The 22,768-nt window shown below is 36.3% G+C and overlaps 1 protein-coding gene across 1 annotated transcript; it reads right to left on the reverse strand.

The window, feature by feature from the left end:
* Positions 1-720: 720 nt before the first annotated feature.
* On the reverse strand, positions 721-18,649 carry LOC148580479 (uncharacterized). Its single transcript, XM_088492246.1, has 8 exons — positions 18,568-18,649; positions 17,692-17,751; positions 17,157-17,595; positions 16,888-17,045; positions 16,578-16,803; positions 16,123-16,316; positions 15,432-15,644; positions 721-1,469 (listed from the first exon to the last, which is right to left on the reverse strand). The coding sequence occupies exons 1-8, from the start codon at positions 18,647-18,649 to the stop codon at positions 721-723; spliced, it is 2,121 nt and encodes a 706-aa protein (XP_088348372.1).
* Between the last annotated feature and the right edge of the window lie 4,119 nt (positions 18,650-22,768).

The raw sequence follows: 22,768 nt of genomic DNA on the forward strand, positions 1-22,768 counted from the left end.
TATGCTTATCTAAAATTCTCACCAATGAATTGCATAAGTATCTCTATCCTATTTTATATTTTAATTATATTTTAATTATCAATTCACCATAACCATTTAAATCCGCCTGACTGAGATTTACAAGGTGACCATAGCTTGCTTCAAGCCGACAATCTCTGTGGGATCGACCCTTACTCACGTAAGGTTTATTACTTGGACGACCCAGTGCACTTGCTGGTTAGTTGTACGAAGTTGTGACAAAGAACTAAAATTATGAACGTGCGCATGAAGTTTTTGGCGCCGTTACCAAGGAATGAACGATCACGATTTCGTGCACCAGCGGCTTTAGTGGATATTTCATATAAAAGTGACTTGGGTATTCTGGTGAGCAATCACAATTTTCCAGCTAAGTATATATCACTTTATCACTTTGACATTAGAAGCATAATTATTTGGTTGGAATAATTTTGTCACTCTATAAATCTAATGGCACTTCTTGCCAACATAAACCGTGTGACGTGAAAATGGATAATACTTATTAAAACCACTAATATGATATATAACTCTTTCACTAATTCATCAGCAAGCAACCAATCGAGTTGTCACACATATCTAAATCCCAAGAAGTGAAATTTAAAAGTTGTAAAATATAACTACTTATTGAATGTCTAATAGGACCAAATCTATTTAGGTGAATACATTATTATTAAGCTACAAAATCAGCACTCAAATTTTAATATACTAAACACATAATTGTAAGTGTTGAAAGTACAGTTTATTACCTTTATTGTCAAGTAATGCCCTTTGTCTGAATAGAACATCGTCAGATAGGATTCTCCATGTCCTCTCCCATACATGTTCTGGCCTATTCATCGAATTAGAAAACAATAGTGTTGCGAATAGCTTTCTTAGATACTCTCCAGACCCCCAATGGCTTGCTTCTTCTATAGCATCGATATATTCCTTATCATCATCCAATAGGCCTTGTGTATAACATGCATCTCTGAATGTGGAGTAGAGAACACCATCAATAGTTCTAATCTCTTCATAGCTAGTAGGACCCCTAACAAAGTTCAGAAGTAATCTTAGATAGTATATTTCACCTGATCCCGGTGGAACGAAAAAAATCTGTCCAATAACCGAATGAGATTTCCGTGGATACCATTTTCTTGGAGCAGGCTTCCACACAAATTTCGATGAAAATTCCGCATATGTCAAAGAGCGAGCTTCATTGTACTTCTTATTTGCTTCAAACCATCCCAGAAACATAGATTCTTTTACGGAAGCTTTCCTAGCGACATCAGCTAGGTTTTCGTGGTCTTGGAAAACCACCGGTTGCTCTCCTGGCAAGTAAAAACCCAGACGGACAACTGAAGGCTCTCTATAATGGATGTTATACCCAAAGATTCTCCATGCTGCTTCGCAAGGAGATATGTATCTATAATCATAATACATACTAACTTCATCACATCCATCCTTGTCTGAATTTGCTGTCGCACTTTTATAAAATGAAGCAGTTACACGGTCATTTCCTTTGTTTACATATTTGAATAAATACTTGATCGATCTTGACTAGTTGCACCACTCAACATTAATGTGTGCGCCATACTTCAGTAAAAGCTTCCTATTGTGTGGGACAACATATCGGTTGTCAAGCTCAACACCTGATTTACTTATTGTCTTTCCATCCTCTCTTCGCTTGTCAACAGGATAACTGATGAGCAGATAATTTATACGCTTTTTGGCATTGTTTTTAGTATGTTTTTAGTATATTTTAATTAGTTTTTATTATATTTTTATTAGTTTTTATTTAAAATTCACTTTTCTGGACTTTACTATGAGTTTGTGTGTTTTTCTGTAATTTCAGGTATTTTCTGGCTGAAGTTGAGGGACCTGAGCAAAAATCTGATTCAGAGGCTGAAAAAGGACTGCAGATGCTGTTGGATTCTGACCTCCCTGCACTTAAAGTGGATTTTCTGGAGCTACAGAAGCCCAATTGGCACGCTCTCAATTGCGTTGGAAATCCTGGGCTTTCCAGCAATATATAATAGTCCACACTTTGCCCAAGATTTGATGGCCCAAACAAGCGTTCCAAGTCAGCTCAAGAATTCTGGCATTTAACGCTGGAACTGGCATAAAAACTGGAGTTAAACGCCCAAACTGGCACAAAAGCTGGCATTTAACTCCAAGAAAAGTCTCTACACATGAAAGCTTCAATGCTCAGCCCAAGCACACACCAAGTGGGCCCCGAAAGTGGATTTTTACACTAAACACTGTAGCTTACTCATTTTCTGTAACCCTAGGTCACCAGTTTACTATAAAAACTACTTTTAGTGATTCATCTTGTACCTCATGACACTTTACACGTTTCATATGGTATTCCCTACGTCATGAGTCTCTAAACCCCATTGTTGGGGGCGAGGAGCTCTACTGTTCTTCATGAATTAATGCATATCTCTTAGCCTCATGATTCAGATCAGAGTCTTCGTGGTATAAGCTAGAATTATTGGCGGCCATTCCTGAGATACGAAACGTCTAAACCTTGTCTGTGGTATTTTGAGTAGGATCTGGGAAGGGATGGCTGTGACGAGCTTCAAACTCGCGATTGTTGGGCGTGTGACAGACGTAAAAGGATCAATGGATCCTATTCCAGCATGATCGAGAACCGACAGATGATTAGCCGTGCAGTGACAGCGCATTTGGAACGTTTTCACTGAGAGAACAGGAAGTAGCCATTGACAATGGTGATGCCCAACATAAAGCTTGCCATGGAAGGAGCCTTGCGTGCATGAAGAAGAAGATAGTAGGAAAGCAGAGATTCAGAAGACAAAGCATCTCCAAAGCCTCAACCTGTTCTTCATTACTGCATAACAAGTATTTATTTCATGTTCTTTTACTTTTCACAATTAAATCTGAGAATTATTGATATCCTGACTAAGAGTTACAAGATAACCATAGCTTGCTTCAAGCCGACAATCTCCGTGGGATCAACCCTTACTAACGTAAGGTATTACTTGGACGACCCAGTGCACTTGCTGGTTAGTTGTGCGGAGTTGCAAAAGTGTGATTGTAATTTCGTGCACCAAGTTTTTGGCGCCGTTGCCGGGGATTGTTCAAGTTGGGACAACTGAGGGTTATTCTTGTTGCTTAGATTAGGAATATTTTGTTTTTGTTGGTTTAGAGCCTTTTATTTGAGTTTAGTTTTATATTTTAAGTTTGGTGTCAATTACATGATTTTATTTTCTTTTAATTTTCGAAATTGCATGTCCTTAGTTCTTTCTTGATCTTTAAAAATTCTAACTTTGGTGTCTTCTTTGTGTTTTCCTTTAAATTTTCGAAAAGTTGTGTTTGATTTTCTAAAAATTTTAAGTTTGGTGTCCGTTGTGCTTTTATTTACTTAAAAATTTTTCAAAAATTTGTTCTTGGTGTTCATCTTGATCTTCAAAGTGTTCTTGGTGTTCATCTTGACATTCAAAGTTTTCTTGTTTGTTCTCTGTGTTTTGATCTAAAATTTCTAAGTTTAGTGTCATTTTGTTATTTTTCTCTTTCTGCATTAAAATTCAAAAATAAAAAAAATATCCTTTCCTTATTTTACTCATAAATTTCGAAATTTTGCATTAATTTAGTCAAATATTTTCAAAATCATATCTTTTTTTTAGTCAAGTCAATATTCTAATTTCAAAAATTGATCTTTTCAAATCTTTTTCAAAAATTAAATCTTTTTAATTTCTTCAATCATATCTTTTCAATCATATCTTTTTTTTTAATTTGCAATCATATCTTCTCAATCATATCTTTTTCAAAATAATTCTCAATCATATCTTTTTTTTAATTTGCAGTCATATCTTCTAAATCATATCTTCTTCAAAATAATTTTCAATCATATCTTTTTAATTGCTAATTTCAAAATCTTTTTAATTAATTAATTAATTTAGTTTTCAATTTGCTTTGATTTTATTTTCTTTTAGTTTTTGAAATTTTATTTTATTTTCTTTTTATTTTATTTTATTCTTTTCGGTCACTTTTAATTAAATAAATAAAAAATAAAAATATAATTTATTTACAATTCATATCAATTCCCTTTTCTCCATCATGGACATAAGTAGAAATGAACAGTCCAGAAGGACTCTGGGGTCATATGCTAACCCCATTACAGCTGCATATGGGAGTAGCATCTGTATACCTCCCATCAAAGCAAGCAGTTTTGAGCTAAATTCTCAGCTCATTATCATGGTGCAGCAAAATTGCCAGTATTCCGGTCTTCTACAGGAAGAATCTACTGAGTTTCTAGCACAATTCTTACAAATTGCTAACATAGTACGTGATAAAGAAGTGGATCAGGATGTCTACAGATTATTATTGTTTCCATTTGCTGTAAAAGATCAAGCTAAGAGGTGGTTAAATAACCAACCCACATCAAGCCTAAAAACATGGAGACAATTAACAGACAAATTCCTGAATCAATTTTACCCTCCAAGAAGAATGACACAACTAAGGCTGGACATCCAAGGCTTTAAATAAGAGGATCATGAAAGAAGAGGCTATGGCAGAAAATACTGATCCCAATCCTCAAGAACAGATTGTTGAACTTAATCAGCAATAACTCCTTATGACAAAATAATTAGCAGAATTCAAAGAGATGCTCCAAGACACTAAAAATGCTAACAAGAATATAGAAGCACAATTGAATCAGACGAGACAGCAGCTATCTAAATAGATAACAGAAGAATGCCAAGTTGTCCAACTAAGGAGCGGGAAGACATTGAATAACTCAGCTCAAAGTAGCAAAAAGTCAAGAAAGGAACAAATGATAGAGGATGACCAAACCACTGCCCAAAATCCCTCTGAGGACATCAAGAGCCCAGAGAGGAATAACTCTGGCGTTCAAATGCCAGAAAAGGGTGGGAACCTGGCGTTAATCGCCCATTTAGCCCCCATTCCTGGCATTCAAACGCCAATGAGGGATCAGGCACCTACAAGTGCTGATAGTAACCCCTCTAAGAAGGCTTCTCCAACCACTTTTGTAGGGAATAAACCTGCAGCAACTAAGGTTGAAGAATATAAAGCCAAGATGCCTTATCCTCAGAAGCTCTGCCAAGCGGAACAAGATAAATAATTTGCCCGCTTTGCAGACTATCTCAAGACTCTTGAAATAAAGATCCCGTTTGTAGAGGCACTTGAGCAAATACCCTCTTATGCTAAGTTCATGAAAGAGATCTTAAGTCATAAGAAGGATTGGAGAGAAACTGAAAGAGTGTTTCTCACTAAAGAATGCAGTGCAGTCATTCTAAAAAGCTTACCAGAAAAGCTTCAAGATCCTGGAAGCTTTATGATACCATGCACATTAGAGGGTGCTTGCACCAAGACAGCTCTATGTGACCTTGGAGCAAGTATCAACCTAATACCTGCATCCACTATCAGAAAGCTTGGGTTGACTGAAGAAGTCAAACCAACCCGGATATGTCTTCAACTTGCTGATGGCTCCATTAAATATCCATCAAGCATCATTGAGGACATGATTGTCAAGGTTGGGCCATTTGCCTTTCCCACTGACTTTGTAGTGCTAGAAATGGAAGAGCACAAGAGTGTAACTCTCATTCTAGGAAGACCTTTCCTAGCAACTGGACGAACTCTTATTGATGTACAAAAAGGGGAAGTGACCCTGAGAGTCAATGAGGATGAGTTCAAGTTAAATGCTGTCAAAGCTATGCAGCATCCAGACACATCAAATGACTGCATGAGCACTGATATTATTGACTCTTTGGTGGAAGAGATCAATATGACTGAGAGTCTTGAATCAGAGCTAGAGGACATCTTTAAAGATGTTCAGCCTGATTTGGAGAAACCAGAGGAAATAAAAGAACCTCTAAAAATCCCTCAGGAAGAGGAGAAACCTCCTAAACCAGAGCTCAAACCACTACCACCATCCCTGAAATATGCATTTCTGGGAGAGGGTGACACTTTTCCAGTGATCATAAGCTCTGCTTTAAATCCACAGGAAGAGAAAGCACTAATTCAAGTGCTAAGGACACACAAGACAGCTCTTGGGTGGTCCATAAGTGACCTTAAGGGCATTAGCCCAGCAAGATGCATGCACAAAATCCTATTGGAGGATGATGCCAAGCCAGTAGTTCAACCACAGAGGCGGCTAAATCCAGCCATGAAGGAAGTGGTGCAGAAAGAGGTCACTAAGTTACTAGAGGCTGGGATTATTTATCCCATTTCTGATAGCCCCTGGGTGAGCCCTGTCCAAGTTGTCCCCAAGAAGGGAGGCATGATAGTGGTTCATAATGAAAAGAATGAACTGGTTCCCACAAGAACAGTTACAGGGTGGCGTATGTGTATTGACTACAGAAGCCTCAATTCAGCCACCAGAAATGATCATTTTCCTTTACTATTCATAGACCAGATGCTAGAGAGACTAGCAGGCCATGAATACTACTGCTTTTTGGATGGCTATTCAGGCTACAACCAAATTGCAGTGGATCCTCAAGACCAAGAGAAAACAGCATTCACATGTCCATCTGGAGTATTTGCTTACAGAAGAATGCCTTTTGGTCTATGCAATGCACCTGCAACCTTTCAGAGGTGCATGCTCTCTATCTTCTCTGATATGGTAGAGAAGTTCCTGGAAGTCTTCATGGATGACTTCTCAGTATTTGGAGACTCATTCAGCTCCTGTCTTGATTATCTAGCACTTATCTTGAAAAGGTGCCAAGAGACTAACCTGGTCTTAAACTGGGAAAAATGTCACTTTATGGTGACTGAAGGAATTGTCCTTGGACACAAAATTTCAAGCAAGGGGATAGAGGTGGATCAAGCCAAGGTAGAGGTAATTGAGAAATTACCACCACCTGCCAATGTTAAGGCAATCAGAAGCTTTCTGGGGCATGCAGGATTCTATAGGAGGTTCATAAAGGATTTTTCAAAAATTACAAAACTTCTAAGTAACCTGCTAGTTGCTGACACGCCATTTGTGTTTGACACAGAGTGTCTGCAGGCGTTTGAGACCCTAAAAGCCAAGCTGGTCACAGCACCAGTCATCTCTGCACCTGACTGGACATTACCATTCAAATTCATGTGTGATGCCAGTGACCATGCCATTGGTGCAGTGTTGGGACAAAGGCATAACAAGCTTCTGCACATCATTTACTATGCCAGTCGTGTTCTAAATGATGCACAGAAGAACTACACAACCACAAAAAAGGAGTTACTTACAGTGGTTTATGCCATTGACAAGTTTAGATCCTATTTAGTAGGTTCAAAAATGATTGTGTATACTGACCATGCTGCTCTTCAATATCTACTAACAAAGCAGGATTGAAAACCCAGGCTCATAAGATGGGTGTTGCTTCTGCAAGAGTTTGATATAGAAATAAGAGACAGAAAAGGGACAGAGAACCAGGTAGCTGATCACCTGTCCCGGATAGAACCAGTAGCAGGGGCGTCCCTCCCTCCTACTGAGATCTCTGAGACCTTTCTGGATGAGCAACTTTTTGCCATTCAGGAAACACCATGGTTTGCAGACATTGCAAATTATAAAGCTGTGAGGTTCATACCCCAGGAGTACAGCAGGTTGCAAAAGAAAAAACTAATTTCTGATGCAAAGTACTACTTATGGGATGAACCATATCTCTTTAAGAGATGCGCAGACGGAATGATCCACAGATGCGTCCCTAGAGAGGAGGCACAGAAGATCCTGTGGCATTGCCATGGATCACAGTATGGAGGACATTTCGGAAGTGAGCGAACAGCCACTAAAGTCCTCCAATGTGGCTTCTATTGGCCTACTCTCTATAGAGATGCCCGAGAGTTTGTGCATAACTGTGACAGTTGCTAAAGAGCTGGTAACTTGCCTCATGGTTATGCCATTGGTGCGCAGAAATTGTGATTACACTTTAATTATGTAAAATCCATCGCTCTTTCTTTCCCTGGTAATGGCGCCAAAAACATTATGCCAATACCATGGTTCACAACTTCGCACAACTAACCAGCAAGTGCACTGGGTCATCCAAGTAATACCTTACGTGAGTAAGGGTCGAATCCCACGGAGATTGTCGGTATGAAGCAAGCTATGGTCACCTTGTAAATCTCAGTCAGGCGGATATCAAATGGTTATGGAGTTTTCGAAATTAATTAATAAAATAGGGATAGAAATACTTATGTAAATCATTGGTGAGAATTTCAGATAAGCGCATAGAGATGCTTTCGTTCCTCTAAACCTCTGCTTTCCTGCTGTCTTCATCCAATCAGTCTTACTCCTTTCCATGGCTGGCTTTATGTAATGCATTACCATTGTCAATGGCTACTTTCGGTCTTCTCTCGAGAAAATGATCCAAATGCCCTGTCACGGCACGGCTAATCGTCTGGAGGCATCACCCTTGTCAATGGTTACATCCTATCCTCTTAGTGAAAATGGTCAGCGCACCCTGTCACGGCACGGCTATTCATCTGTCGGTTCTCGATCATGCTAGAATAGGATTTACTATCCTTTTGCGTCTGTCACTATGCCCAGCAATCGCGAGTTTGAAGATCGTCATAGTCATTCAATCATTGAATCCTACTCGGAATACCACAGACAAGGTTTAGACTTTCCGGATTCTCTTGAATGCCGCCATCATTCTAGCTTACACCACGAAGATTCCGATTAAGAGATCTAAGAGATACTCATTCAGTCGAAGGTAGAACGGAAGTGGTTGTCAGGCACGCGTTCATAGAGAATGATGATTATTGTCATGTTCATCACATTCAGATTGAAGTGCGAATGAATATCTTAGAAGCGAAATAAGATGAATTGAATAGAAAACAGTAGTACTTTGCATTAATCCTTGAGGAACAGCAGAGCTCCACACCTTAATCTATGGAGTGTAGAAACTCTACCGTTGAAAATTCATAAGTGATAATGGAGTTCATTGGTCTCGGCCCCAGAGGGGAACCGGAGTAACCAAGATTGCGAATACAATGATAAAAAGTTCTATTTATAATAAACTAGTCACTAGGGTTTACAGAAGTAAGTAATTGATGCATAAATCCACTTCCGGGACCCACTTGGTGTGTGCTTGGGCTGAGCTTGAGTGTTGCACGTGTAGAGGTCCTTCTTGGAGTTGAACGCCAGCTTTTGTGCCAGTTTGGGCGTTGAACTCCACTTTGCAGCTTGTTTCTGGCGCTAGACGCCAGAATTGGGCAGAGAGCTGGCGTTGAACGCCAGTTTGCGTCGTCTAAACTCGGGCAAAGTATAGACTATTATATATTTCTGGAAAGCTCTAGATGTCTACTTTCCAACTCAATTAGAAGAGCGCCATTTTGAGTTCTGTAGCTCCAGAAAATCCATTTTGAGTGCAGGGAGGTCAGAATCCAACAGCATCAGCAGTCCTTCTTCTACCTCTGAATCTGATTTTTGCTCAAGTCCCTTAATTTCAGCCAGAAAATACCTGAAATCACAGAAAAACACACAAACTCATAGTAAAGTCCAGAAATGTGAATTTAACATAAAAACTAATGAAAACATCCCTAAAAGTAACTAGATCCTACTAAAAACATACTAAAAACAATGTCAAAAAGCGTATAAATTATCCGCTCATCAGCCATGCCTCAACAAGGGATCTTAGAGATTGAGTTGTTTGATGTATAGGGTATTGACTTCATGGGTCCTTTCCCACCATCATACTCAAATACTTACATTCTGGTGGCAGTAGACTACGTACCTAAATGGGTGGAAGCAATTGCCACACCCACTAATGATACCAAGATTGTGCTGAAGTTCCTCCAGAAACATATTTTCAGCAGATTCGGTGTTCCCAGAGTACTAATCAGTGATGGGGGCACCCATTTCTGCAATAAACAACGTTACTCTGATATGGTTCGATATGGAATTAGCCACAAAGTAGCAACTCCGTATCATCCACAGACAAATGGGCAAGCTGAAGTCTCTAATAGAGAATTAAAGAGAATCCTGGAATGGACCGTAATTGCCTGTAGAAAGGATTGGGCAAAGAGCTTGGATGATGCTCTGTAGGCATACAGAACAGCATTCAAGACTCCTATAGGAACCTTTCCATACCAGCTTGTGTATGGCAAGGCCTGTCATCTGCCCGTGGAACTGGAACATAAAGCCTACTGGGCAACTAGATTCCTAAACATGGATCCTAAGTTAGCTGGTGAGAAAAGATTGCTCCAGCTAAATGAGCTAGAGGAGTTCAGACTCAATGCTTTTGAAAATGCAAAAATTTATAAGGAAAAAGCAAAAAAGTGGCATGACAAGAAATTGTCATCCAAAGTCTTTGAGCCAGGACAAAAAGTTCTGTTGTTCAACTCTAGGCTCAGATTATTCCCCGGGAAACTAAAATCCCGGTGGAGGGGACCATATGTGATTACAGGAGTGTCACCATATGGATATGTTGAGCTTCAAGATATTGATTCTGACAAAAAATTTATTGTTAATGGACAGAGAATCAAACATTATCTTGAAAGCAATTTTGAGCAAGAATGCTCAAAATTGAGGCTTGAATGAAGCTCAGTAAAAGTCCAGCTAAAGACAATAAAGAAGCGCTTGCTGGGAGGCAACCCAGCCATTAGCAAGTTATGTATTTTAATTAATACTTGTAGAAGTTTGATATACATTTTTCTTCAAAGGTTAATCATCAAAATTGAAGGAATTCACAGAGTTATAGAAGGATTCAGTGCAAAAAGCAGAGAAAAGGAGCTTGCTGGCAAGAAAACACCAGTAAGGGGCATTTTGGGCGTTAAACGCCAGAATGGGTACCATTTTGAGCGTTTAATGCCAGTAAAGGTACCATTTTGGGCGTTAAATGCCAGAATGGGTACCATTCTGGGCGTTTAACGCCAGAATTACAGCATCCTGGGCGTTCAGAAAAACGCCAAGTGATAAAGGGGTTTCTGATGTTTAACGCTAGCCAGGGTACCTGGCTGGGCGTTAAACGCCCATAATGGCCAACAATTGGGCGTTAAACGTCAGAATGGATACCATTCTGGGCATTTAACGCCAGAAAGGCAGGGGGAGGAGATTTTGTTTCCAACTTCAAATTTTTTCAAATTTTCATGTTTTGATTCATCATTTTCTGCATAAACATGTTTCAAAGTTTCATCATTCACCCTCAATTTTCAAAGATTCAACAATTTTCTAAATCTCTTTTCAATTTTCTTTCAAATCCTACCCAAATCTTCTTCAAAAACTCAATTATCTTCTTAATTTCTTTCCAAATCTTTTTCAACTCATCATATCATCTCTTAATTCTTAGATGCATAACCAAATTTTCAGATTTAACATCTTTATATCTTATTCAATTACAAATCTCATCTTTTTCATATCATGATTTTATTTTCTTCCATCAATCATATCTCTATGTCATATCTCTTTCAAATTTTTCGAAATCCCACCCCTCCTCCTATAAATATACATTCGGCCATCCCCTCCTCTCCACCATTCGAATTTCGCTCTTCTCCTCTCTCTTCCTTTCCTTTCTTTTGCTTGAGGACAAGAAAACCTCTAAGTTTGGTGTGTTTTTCTGTGATCACTGAGCTAAGACTCATCAAGATCATGGCACCTAAGGAAAAATAAACCAAATTAAGAGGCAAGAAAGAGAATACTCCAAAGATTCTTTGGAATCAAGAGAGGTTCCTAACCAAAGAACATGCAGACCATTTCCACAAAATAATGGGTCTGAGGTCAGTGATCCCGGAAGTTAAATTCAATCTGAAGGAAGATGAATATTCGGAGATCCAAGAGAAAATTCGAAACAGAGGATGGAAAATTCTAGCTAATCCTGAAACAAAGGTTGGAAGAAACATGGTTCAGGAATTCTACTCAAATCTGTGGCTAACAGATAAGCAGAGAATAACTGGAACCGCCTTTCATACCTACCGAACCATGGTCAGAGGGAGGCTTATTTACTTCCATCTGGACAAAATAAGAGAGGTCTTCAAATTGCCTCAACTACAAGATGATCCAGAATCCTTTAATAGGAGAATGGTTAAAGTAGATAAGGGGTTGGATCAAGTTCTAGAGAACATATGCCTCCCTAGAACTAAGTGGATAACCAATTCAAAAGGTGTCCCAAACCAACTCAAACGGGGAGATCTCAAACCAGTTGCAAGAGGCTAGTTGGACTTCATTGGGCGTTCTATATTGTCCACTAGCAACCGCTCTGAGGTCACTGTCAAAAGAGCAGTGATGATTCATTGTATTATGCTTGGAAAATAAGTAGAGATTCATCATCTGATTTCTTGTGAGATTTACACAATTGCAAACAAGAACTCCACTGAAGCCAAACTGGGCTACCCAAGCTTAATTTCTCTGCTATGTAAAGATGCTGGGGTAAGGATGGGAGTAGATGAATTCATCCCAATCAAACACCCAATCACCAAGAAGTCAATAGAAGGACAAGTTCAAGACAACTCCATAAAAAGGAGGGCGCAGGAGTTCCTCCCAGAAATTCCTGAAATTGACTACTGGACCCGCCTAGAAGCATCTGTTACCAAGCTGCAAGAAGCTATGGAACAACTTAAGGAAGAACAGCAGAATCAAAACTGCATGCTCTGCAAACTGCTGAAGGAACAGGAGAAGTAGGGGCGTGAGCTAAAGGAGCTGAAGCACCAGAAGCTCTCTCTTGAAGGACCAAGCAACCCACAGATTGAGGGAGCATCCACTTCTCAAATCAAGGTTGTTGAGTCCTAACTCTGTGATAACCTTTATTATTAAGAGTCTATTTTAAGAGTCATTTATTTTTCTGCTTTTAATTTTCTGTCTTCTATTATTATGGGTCTGCTCTTATATTTATTTTTGAGTCTTATTTTTATTCCATAATCAATAAAAATTTAAAGTTTATGTCTTAAAGCTATGAATGTCCTATGAATCCATCACCTTTCTTAAATAAAAAGTATTTTTAATTAAAAAAGAAAAATAAGTACATGAATTTCAAATTTTAAAACAGTTTAATTATTTTGATGTGGTGGCAATACTATTGTTTTCTGAATGAATGCTTGAACAGTGCATATTTTTGAATTTGATTGTTTATGAATGTTAAAATTGTTGGCTCTTGAAAGAATGATGGGAAAAGGAGAAATGTTATCTGATGATCTGAAAAATCATAAAATTCATTCTTGAAGCAAGAAAAAGCAGTGAAAAGCTTGCAAAAAAAAAGAAAAAAAAAAGAAGAGAAAAGAAAAAGAAAGAAAAAGAAAAGCAAGCAGAAAAAGCCAATGCCCCTTTAAACCTAAAGGCAAGGGTGATAAAAAGGATCCAAGGCTTTGAGCATCACCGGATAGGAGGGCCCACAGGAATAAAATCCTGGCCTAAGCGGCTAAACCAAGCTGTCCCTAACCATGTGCTTGTGGCGTGAAGGTGTCAAGTGAAAACTTGAGACTAAGCGGTTATAGTCGAGGTCCAAAGAAAAAAGAAGAGTGTGCTTAAGAACCCTGGACACCTCTAATTGGGGACTCTAGCAAAGCTGAGTCACAATCTGAAAAGGTTCACCCAGTTATGTGTCTGTGGCTTTTATGTATCCGGTGGTAATACTGGAAAATAAAGTGCTTAGGGCCACAGCCAAGACTCATAAAGTAGCTGTGTTCAAGAATCAACATACTTAACTAGGAGAATCAATAACACTATCTGGATTCTGAGTTCCTATAGATGCCAATCATTCTGAACTTCAAGGAATAAAGTGAGATGCCAAAACTGTTCAGAAGCAAAAAGCTAAAAGCCCCGCACATCTAACTAATATTGATCTTCATAGATGTTTTTGGAATTCATTTTATATTCTCTTCTTTTTATCCTATTTGATTTTCAGTTGCTTGGGGACAAGCAACAATTTAAGTTTGGTGTTGTGATGAGCGGATAATTTATACGCTTTTTGGCATTTTTTTAGTATGTTTTTAATATATTTTAATTAGTTTTTATTATATTTTTATTAGTTTTTATTTAAAATTTACTTTTCTGGACTTTACTATGAGTTTGTGTGTTTTTCTGTGATTTCAGGTATTTTCTGGCTGAAATTGAGGGACCTGAGCAAAAATCTGATTCAGAGGCTGAAAAAGGACTACAAATGATGTTGGATTCTGACCTCCCTGCACTTAAAGTGGATTTTCTGGAGCTAGAGAAACCCAATTGGCATGCTCTTAATTGCGTTGGAAATTAGACATCCTGGGCTTTCCAGCAATATATAATAGTGTATACTTTGCCCGAGATTTGATGGCCCAAACAGGCGTTCCAAGTCAGCTCAAGAATTCTGGCGTTTAACGCCGGAACTGGCATAAAAACTGGAGTTAAACGCCCAAACTGGCACAAAAGCTGGCGTTTAACTCCAAGAAAAGTCTCTACACATGAAAGCTTCAATGCTCAGCCCAAGCACACACCAAGTGGGCCCCAGAAGTGGATTTTTACACTAAACACCCTAGCTTACTCATTTTCTGTAACCCTAGGTCACCAGTTTACTATAAAAACTACTTTTAGTGATTCATCTTGTACCTCATGACACTTTACACGTTTCATATTGTATTCTCTACGGCATGAGTCTCTAAATCCCATTGTTGGGGGTGAGGGGCTCTACTGTTCTTCATGAATTAACGCAATTACTACTGTTTTCCATTCTATCACGCTTGCTTCTATTCTAAGATATTCATTCGCACCTCAACCTGATGAATGTGATGATCCGTGACACTCATCATCATTCTCACCTATGAACGCGTGCCTGACAACCACCTCCGTTCTACCTTAGATTGAATGCATATCTCTTAGCCTCATGATTCAGATCAGAGTCTTCGTGGTATAAGCTAGAATTATTGGCGGCCATTCCTAAGATACGAAACGTCTAAACCTTGTCTGTGGTATTTTGAGTAGGATCTGGGAAGGGATGGCTGTGACGAGCTTCAAACTCGCGATTGTTGGGCGTGTGACAGACGCAAAAGGATCAATGGATCCTATTCCAGCATGATCGAGAACCAACAGATGATTAGCCGTGCGGTGACAGCGCATTTGGAACGTTTTCACTGACAGGACAGGAAGTAGCCATTGTCAACGGTGATGCCCAACATAAAGCTTGCCATGGAAGGAGCCTTGCGTCCATGAAGAAGAAGATAGTAGGAAAGCAAAGATTCAGAAGACAAAGCATCTCCAAAGCCTCAACCTGTTCTTCATTACTGTATAACAAGTATTTATTTCATGTTCTTTTACTTTTCACAATTAAATCTGAGAATTATTGATATCCTGACTAAGAGTTATAAGATAACCATAGCTCGTTTCAAGTCGACAATCTCCGTGGGATCGACCCTTACTCACGTAAGGTATTACTTGGATGACCCAGTGCACTTGCTGGTTAGTTGTGCGGAGTTGCAAAAGTGTGATTGTAATTTCGTGCACCAATAACCATCTTCGTCAACTATTGTACTATTAACAAATCTCTTGGGAAAGTGTATTATACACTTTCCATTTTCCATACATGGTGAGTCCTTCTTGATGTTTCCACACGGTCCGTGCATCATATGTTTCTCTACAGCTTCATAGTATATAGGATCAGTATCCTTGTCTGGTATTTTGGCACTTATAATTCGATCGATATCTTCTCCAGTTGGATACTTGTCATCACGATGCAAGAACAGCAAAATATGCGCGTGTGGAAGTCCTCGCTTTTGAAATTCAATTGTATAAACAACTATCATTAAAATAAATGAAGGCATGAATTAGCATATTTATTAAAGCTAACATACATACATTAAAATTTTATTTCCATGACCATGTTTCTTTTATTTTAATACTAAAGATATAAAGAGTTCCACAGTCATTTAATAATGTATATTAAAGTTTTTTAAATTGTTTTTACTATTTGGCATGAAAACATTTATTAATATGGAATGTGTAGTACAAAAATATAAAAATAACATATGATTAAAATACATTCGAATTACTTTTATAATAAAACATCTAACTAATAAATCAATTAAATGGATAATTTTTCACATAGACCACCTGAAAAACCGATAAAAATATTTCACTGCATCTCAATTAAAAAATTGACATAAAGGGTTGGTTTGTAATGACTCTTTTATCAAGATTTATTTATTAGTAAATTCTTTTTATGCGATCTATGCGACAAAATATAAATATAGTCAAAGGGGGTGGGGGTTATTTACCTGCAATTACCCTTCCAAATATTCTATTCTTTCTGATGTCTTGGATGAGTCGATCCAGTTTGAGTTTGAACGCTCTACAAACCATGTCTAGTCGGTCTTCTGCATTTAGTTCCCTATTTTTTAGAAAATCTTCAAGGTCTGGCCACTTAGGATTACAAGTAAATGTCAAAAATAGGTCAGGGTAACCAACAACCCTACAAATTGCCATTGCATCTTGGTAATTTTGTATCATGTATCTTGGCCCTCCTACGAAAGATGATGGCAATATTATACGTTTTCCCCTTGATAAAGGTGTTGTTTCTCCCATTAACACAGCCTCTGTTATTCCCTTATACATCTCAACCCTAAATTTCTCCTAATCTAGTCGGATGTATGTTAATCTAGAAGACTCAATCATTGAAAAACTATCCACCAAGAATTGTTGGAATAGTATTCTAGAATATAATAATGGAGACCCATCAGCTAGCCGTTCTTGTATCCTGTATGCAAAAAAATCCTTCAGCGATACATTTTGACAACCCCCTTCAGAATTACTACTTTTCTTATTCAGAGGTATATCTTCCTTGTAACCATCTTCTCCATAAGGAAATAATAAAGGAGACTGTAAGCCCAAGTATGCGGGATTAAGTTGGTTTATTCTCTGTAATCTTTCGCTCTGTGTCTCAACCACAATGTCTCTATCTGTTTTTTCCAAATCAAAGTCACCCACAATAAGTGCAGCAACCTAATTTGTTGATGGCAGGTTATACTGTCTACCGTCTTTACCCCTCTTGCCCAACAATCTTAGTTTGATGGTAGATCTATGGTCAGCTCCCATTTTCTCCCGAACCATACGGAATGCCTTTACCAGCACATTATTTTCATTTAACATTTTCTTCAATTCTCTAACAATGTCTTCATTTATCTTATTATTATTTTCTCCGCTACATGTCATCCCAATTCATATAGATATATTAGTATCGAATTATGTTATAAATATATATTTTAAATTTCAACGAACAATAATTTACACATATTATATTTCCAACCCATACCTGACTGTTGAAATGCGATTATGAATCTCATTATGTGTATTAAACACATATAGTTGTGTAAATTTTGCCGTATTTCCTTCTTGTGGGATGAGGCTTCCCATTAAATGATAGTTCTCCCCATATAGGATGAAAGTTTGTGGACCTCTCCCATTTGCCACAGTTCGGTCAATCTTTGCACCCATAGAGGTGAATTGAAACATACTGTTATAAGTCCTAATATTATCGCAGAAGTGTTTGCTTCTGATATCATTACCAAATAACAAATCATACAACACTTTAAGAGCTTCTTGCAAGTGAGGAATTTCTACCTGACCTCCCCTACAACAAAGTGTGTATTTGGGATCATTTGTGTTGTAATGTGTTTGTGTCCTTTCTTCGTACCAGAACAATGCATGGCAAAATTCACATTCATAACTTGCATCTCCCATGTGCCAGTACTCTGCATTATAAAATAACATTAGCTTTCTGGTTGTATAGGATTCAGTAAGGTTTCAATGTTCATATAAACAGAATATGTCTTATTTTTACCAACTACCTTCGTTTTGGAATTTGTCTTGATTTGTGGTGCTGGTCTTGTTGTGCCGAACTCTTCTGCCTACATTAGTGATAACATCAAAATTACATTCAACTGAACTTTCTTAAGCTCTACAAATTTTACCTTCCTTGTCTCTGTGTTATCTAAGTATGAAGCAGGTCATATACTATATTTCTTAAACTATATTATTTTTTATCTTTTACTTGAAACTTATTAAAGATGTGTTATATTTCTGTTTTCAAATAGATGCAAGAGGTTTCTTATATAAATAAGTTAGATCCTAACTACTTAAAATGATCCTAATAAGCTTCTCTTTATGCTATCTCTATGATCCCACTCATATTTATTAGATCTTGTTCTTAAAATTTGGTATATATATTTGATAATATACTATATTGATATCTTTAATATTTTTTTTAACATATTAAGTAAGTGCACTATTTAATTTCATGCTATATATATTGAATATTTTAGTTATATCCATATATATGCTATGTTCAAGAACAGGTAATTGTGTTTCCTATATCTCTCAGAGTCCACCAATTTTTCTATGTCTTAACTAATTTGTATGTCAGAACCAATCTAGTGTACTTTTTCAAATATACATGTACTTTAAATAGTTTAAATTGTTTGGCAAAATTTAAAACAATTTATTAATATAATGATAATAAATTAATTATAGTCCTATTTATTTTTACCTAAATATAAGAGGCTTTGTGGCCTAGACAAATTATATCCAATATATTTAGAATATTTCTAATCAGATTTGTCAACCTTATGCTATCTTCTTTGTATATATTATATTTGGCTTTTTAATTAGTATAACACATTAGTTTGAATGAGCCAACAGTTTAATTATGATTTAGCTTTACTTACTCTTTGGATGCGTTATCTGGTAGGATGAGTTAATCTCAGTATTGCCCAAACTATGGCAAATGGACGTCGCAACTTGGGCCATGCTATTTGCCAGAGTGATAGTGTCTGAGTTGTCAATGCTGTTGCATGTATCTAAGTTTATCACTTCAACACAAACCCCTAAATACAAAACATGCTTGTATCATTTCCTATGTAGATATAGTTTATCACACAAAAGTAATATGAAATTTAACATTGAGAATCTGATAATTAGTTGCTAACCTATTTGAGTCCTTTTACAACACTTTTGTTTTTTCACAGCTAACTTGATAGCTCTTTCTCTCCTAGATTGTTGAGTGCATGCTGAAAATAATTAGTATAATTTGTTAAACATAGTACACTATTTATGAATACAATCTGTTACATTGACTAAAAAAATAATGATATAGACGATCATACCATAAATAATGTGTTTGCTAACCTTTTGAGTCAATACTCTGTCGATATTGACTCCTCCAAATCTTCAGAGTTGAATGTCAAACTCTGTGATAATCTTACCACAGGGTGCATTGTATGAACCACTCTTGGACCATTTTCATTTTCCTTGCTTTCATCTACTACATTTATCGTAGTTCTGATATTGGTTTGAACGGTGCCTTTGGAATGATGTGTATTTTAAAGTTAGTTTTGCACATAGTTATTGGATAGATAATAACTTGATTTTGTTTACCTGCTGCTTGAGTACATCCTTGGTTTTGTTGTTCCGGTGAAAATGTTAGTGTATGATGCATTGAGACATTTTTTGCCAGGTTTCGGACTTATTGCTCACTGAGAATGTAAAACATTCTCTTATTTTTGTCCCATGTCGATCTTTCGTCTACTATGTTACAATAAAAAATGAAATGCAAGCAATAATGTACAAACTGATTATTTACTCAATAAATGTTCATTCACAAACTAAGTTTTCAATAGTATATTCTTCCCTATCTCTTCAACCTATGAATCTATTTTAACACACAAATACATACCTCTTGTTTGTTCCAATGAGTTCAAACTGGTTAGACAAAGTGGGATTGTGTTCGGCGTTGTATTCTCTTTTTCTTGCTGTAGTGTTGTGATCTTCTTCCTTTTCTCAGCCATAATACTCCTCCTTTTACCTCTAGCAACAAAGGAACTTTGACTATCTATGGATAAGTTCTTTTTTACTGTGATTAGTGGTGCATAGATCTGAAGAACCACATAATGATATATATCTTTCTTTGAAGAGTTGAAGAGCTGTTGTTCTTGCTTGAATAAATGCAAGGTTTGCTAGTACATGTGATGTTTGTGGCTTCTTGTTAGTGTGTCTACTGCTGTTGCAATTATCTTGCTGCATAGGATTAAAATTTTACTTCATCTTGGGTGTTTCCATTAAAGTGTTTACCTTGTTCAACATCAAGTCATTAGTTTTCCTTCGGTGGTTGGACTCTACCAAACTTAAATTTTTTTTTTTCAAAATTAAAGTCCTTTAATTAAAAATATAAATTTTTTTTCTAAAAAATGATGGAATTGGTTTATGCTAAAGCCCAAGTAAGCAAGCTTGATACACAAACAATTGTGAAAAAAATCAGGTCATCAATTACTATATCTTTTTTGGATTCCACCTAATTTCCTTTTATAGCACATTATTACTGATTTGGTGAACTCTAAAAATAATTTATACATTACTGATTTTATGTTTTTTTCTTCAATTAAATGCAAGAGACTTTTGATATAAGTGAGTTAGATCCTAGCTATTTAGAATGGACCTATAAGCTTCTCTTTATACTATCTCCATTATATTTATTATAATAAGTATTGCAGAAAATTAGCACTCATCTTTATAAGATCTTTCTCTTCAGATACGGTATGTATATTTGATATATACTATATTGTGATGGCTAAATTTTTTTTCTTAACATCTTAAGTGAGTACACCCACCCTTACATTTCATACCATAAGTATTACCTATATCGAATATATCTACATACATACATACCATGTTTAATATTAGGTCATTGGTTCTCCTTTATTTGTTAGAACCCATTATTTTGATTTTATTTTTGCAAATTTAAAATACCTTTTAAAATTTGTGTAACTTAAATAATTTCAATTATTTTGGGTTTAAAACACTTTTTTATGTATAAAGATAGCTAGTAAGGTATTCTTAAATAATTGGAAGATTCTATGTCCTAAATGGGTTCTATTTAGTCTATTTAGAGTGTTTCTAATAAACTTCTCTCTTTGTGATATCTTCTTTGTATTTATTATTATAAATAGTATTTTAATAAAATACTACATTTTTTGTTATCCTCTTCATAACATCCCTTTCTTCCAACATGGTATAAATATTTGATAATCGATTAAACTGCTTAAAGTATATTATTTTTTCTCTTTTAATTAAGTGCAAGAGGCATTTAATACCATATTAAATTGTTATATTCAACATCAGATCATTGGTTTTCCTATATCTGTTGTAGTCTAAATGATGTCAACTTTTTAGCTATCCCAAAATACTTTTTTTAAACATAAAAGTATTTTAAATATTTTTAATTTAACATCAATTTTAAAATATTTACTTAAATATAAAGATACATGGCAAGTTATTCAGATTTTCTTTCTTTTATAAATAAATGCAAGTTGCTTTGTGTCCTAAATGAGTTATATCTAAGCTATTTACTCTGTTACTAATAAGCTTCTCTTTACTATAATTTTTTTGTATTTTTTTGTAAAAAATATTTTAGTGAATTACAACTCAATTTTTTATTTTGTAGAACCTTATTAATTATTTAGACAGTAATATAGATAATTTATAAGTTATTCAATTTTTCTTTCTGTATAAAACAATGTATGATGCTTTGTAAGTCAATTGAGTTTTATCCAAGCTATTTAAAATGTTTCTAATTGTCTTTTCCTTATGCTACCTTTTTAGAATTCATTTTAAAATTTATGTTAATGAGTTACAACTAAACTACACATGCTCTAAAGTTTTTTAATAAATTACCACTCATTTTGTTGAAATTTTGCATTGGATATTTTCATATAATAGAAGTTGTACGTGTCATATTGCTCTCCTAGTTCTTAATACAATATAAGACATGATGATTGTTACTCCTTACATATCTTCTATCCTACTTCATACATCATGAGGTTAATTCAAAAATAACACACAACTATTACATTAACCATAAATTGTCTAAACACTAAACACTTCAACTGATTCAACATGATTAAATTTAAATACTAAACTTGCAGCATGAAACTTACTAACACAAAAAACTTTTGAGCTTGTTCTCTTCTCTTCACTTCATAAACCATCAGACCATGTAAAGACTCTCCGCGTGCAAAGTAACAGTCTTAACAGACACGTTCTCCTGAAAGCTTTGGTGCATCAAATGCTTTCCCTTCGCGAATTTGTACCCGACTCTTGATATCAAGACATCGGTTCTTTCACCATCATTAGCACCGGCATAACTTGTCCTACATTCCATAATAGAAATGATATTTTTTTCCACAAATAGAGTAGGATTATATGGAATGCCAAGTCCTGAAATCTTAACCAACTTTTTCCAATGCAATTGATTCTGATGATCACACTTGATATCCCACACCACAACGATTCTACTATATCCAACCGTTTCAAATGATATGAATCTAATACCGTTGTTGAAGTGTGTGAGGGAGTGGTATGTTGTCATTGCCTCGAGCGGGATTCTTGATTGATGAAATACCTTTTCTTGCAATGCAAACGTGCCTATCATGGTTGGATTAGTATAGATTTGACCATCCCAGCCGATCCAATATGCAATACCCTTGTCCACCACACAATTGGGACCCAACTTTTTAACATCACTTTGAAACAAACCAGACTCGGTCCAATCATTTTCATTTGAGTTGTAGAGAGACCATGCCATGGTTATTGATGAGTGGATAATTTATACGCTTTTTGGCATTGTTTTTAGTATGTTTTTAGTAGGATCTAGTTACTTTTAGGGATGTTTTTATTAGTTTTTATGTTAAATTCACATTTCTGGATTTTACTATGAGTTTGTGTATTTTTCTATGATTTCAAGTATTTTCTGGCTGAAATTGAGAGACTTGAGCAAAAATCAGATTCAGAGGTAGAAGAAGGACTGCTGATGCTGTTGGATTCTAACCTCCCTGCACTCAAAGTCGATTTTCTGGAGCTACAATACTCAAAATG

The sequence above is a fragment of the Arachis ipaensis genome, chromosome B10, assembly GCF_059453495.1.
Source record: "Arachis ipaensis isolate K30076 ecotype BB chromosome B10, ASM5945349v1, whole genome shotgun sequence".
Classification (NCBI taxonomy): Eukaryota; Viridiplantae; Streptophyta; class Magnoliopsida; order Fabales; family Fabaceae; genus Arachis; species Arachis ipaensis.

What these genes read in the sequence shown, in the direction of transcription:
- LOC148580479 (XM_088492246.1), bottom strand. Translation starts at nt 18,649, where the DNA reads ATGGCCCAAGTTGCGACGTCCATTTGCCATAGTTTGGGCAATACTGAG. An exon ending in AATCGCATTTCAACAGTCAG is followed by an intron (nt 17,046 to 17,156) that starts GTATGGGTTGGA and finishes GATGACATGTAG; the next exon opens with CGGAGAAAATAATAATAAGA. An exon ending in CATCAAGAAGGACTCACCAT is followed by an intron (nt 1,470 to 15,431) that starts GTATGGAAAATG and finishes AAAGTGCGACAG; the next exon opens with CAAATTCAGACAAGGATGGA.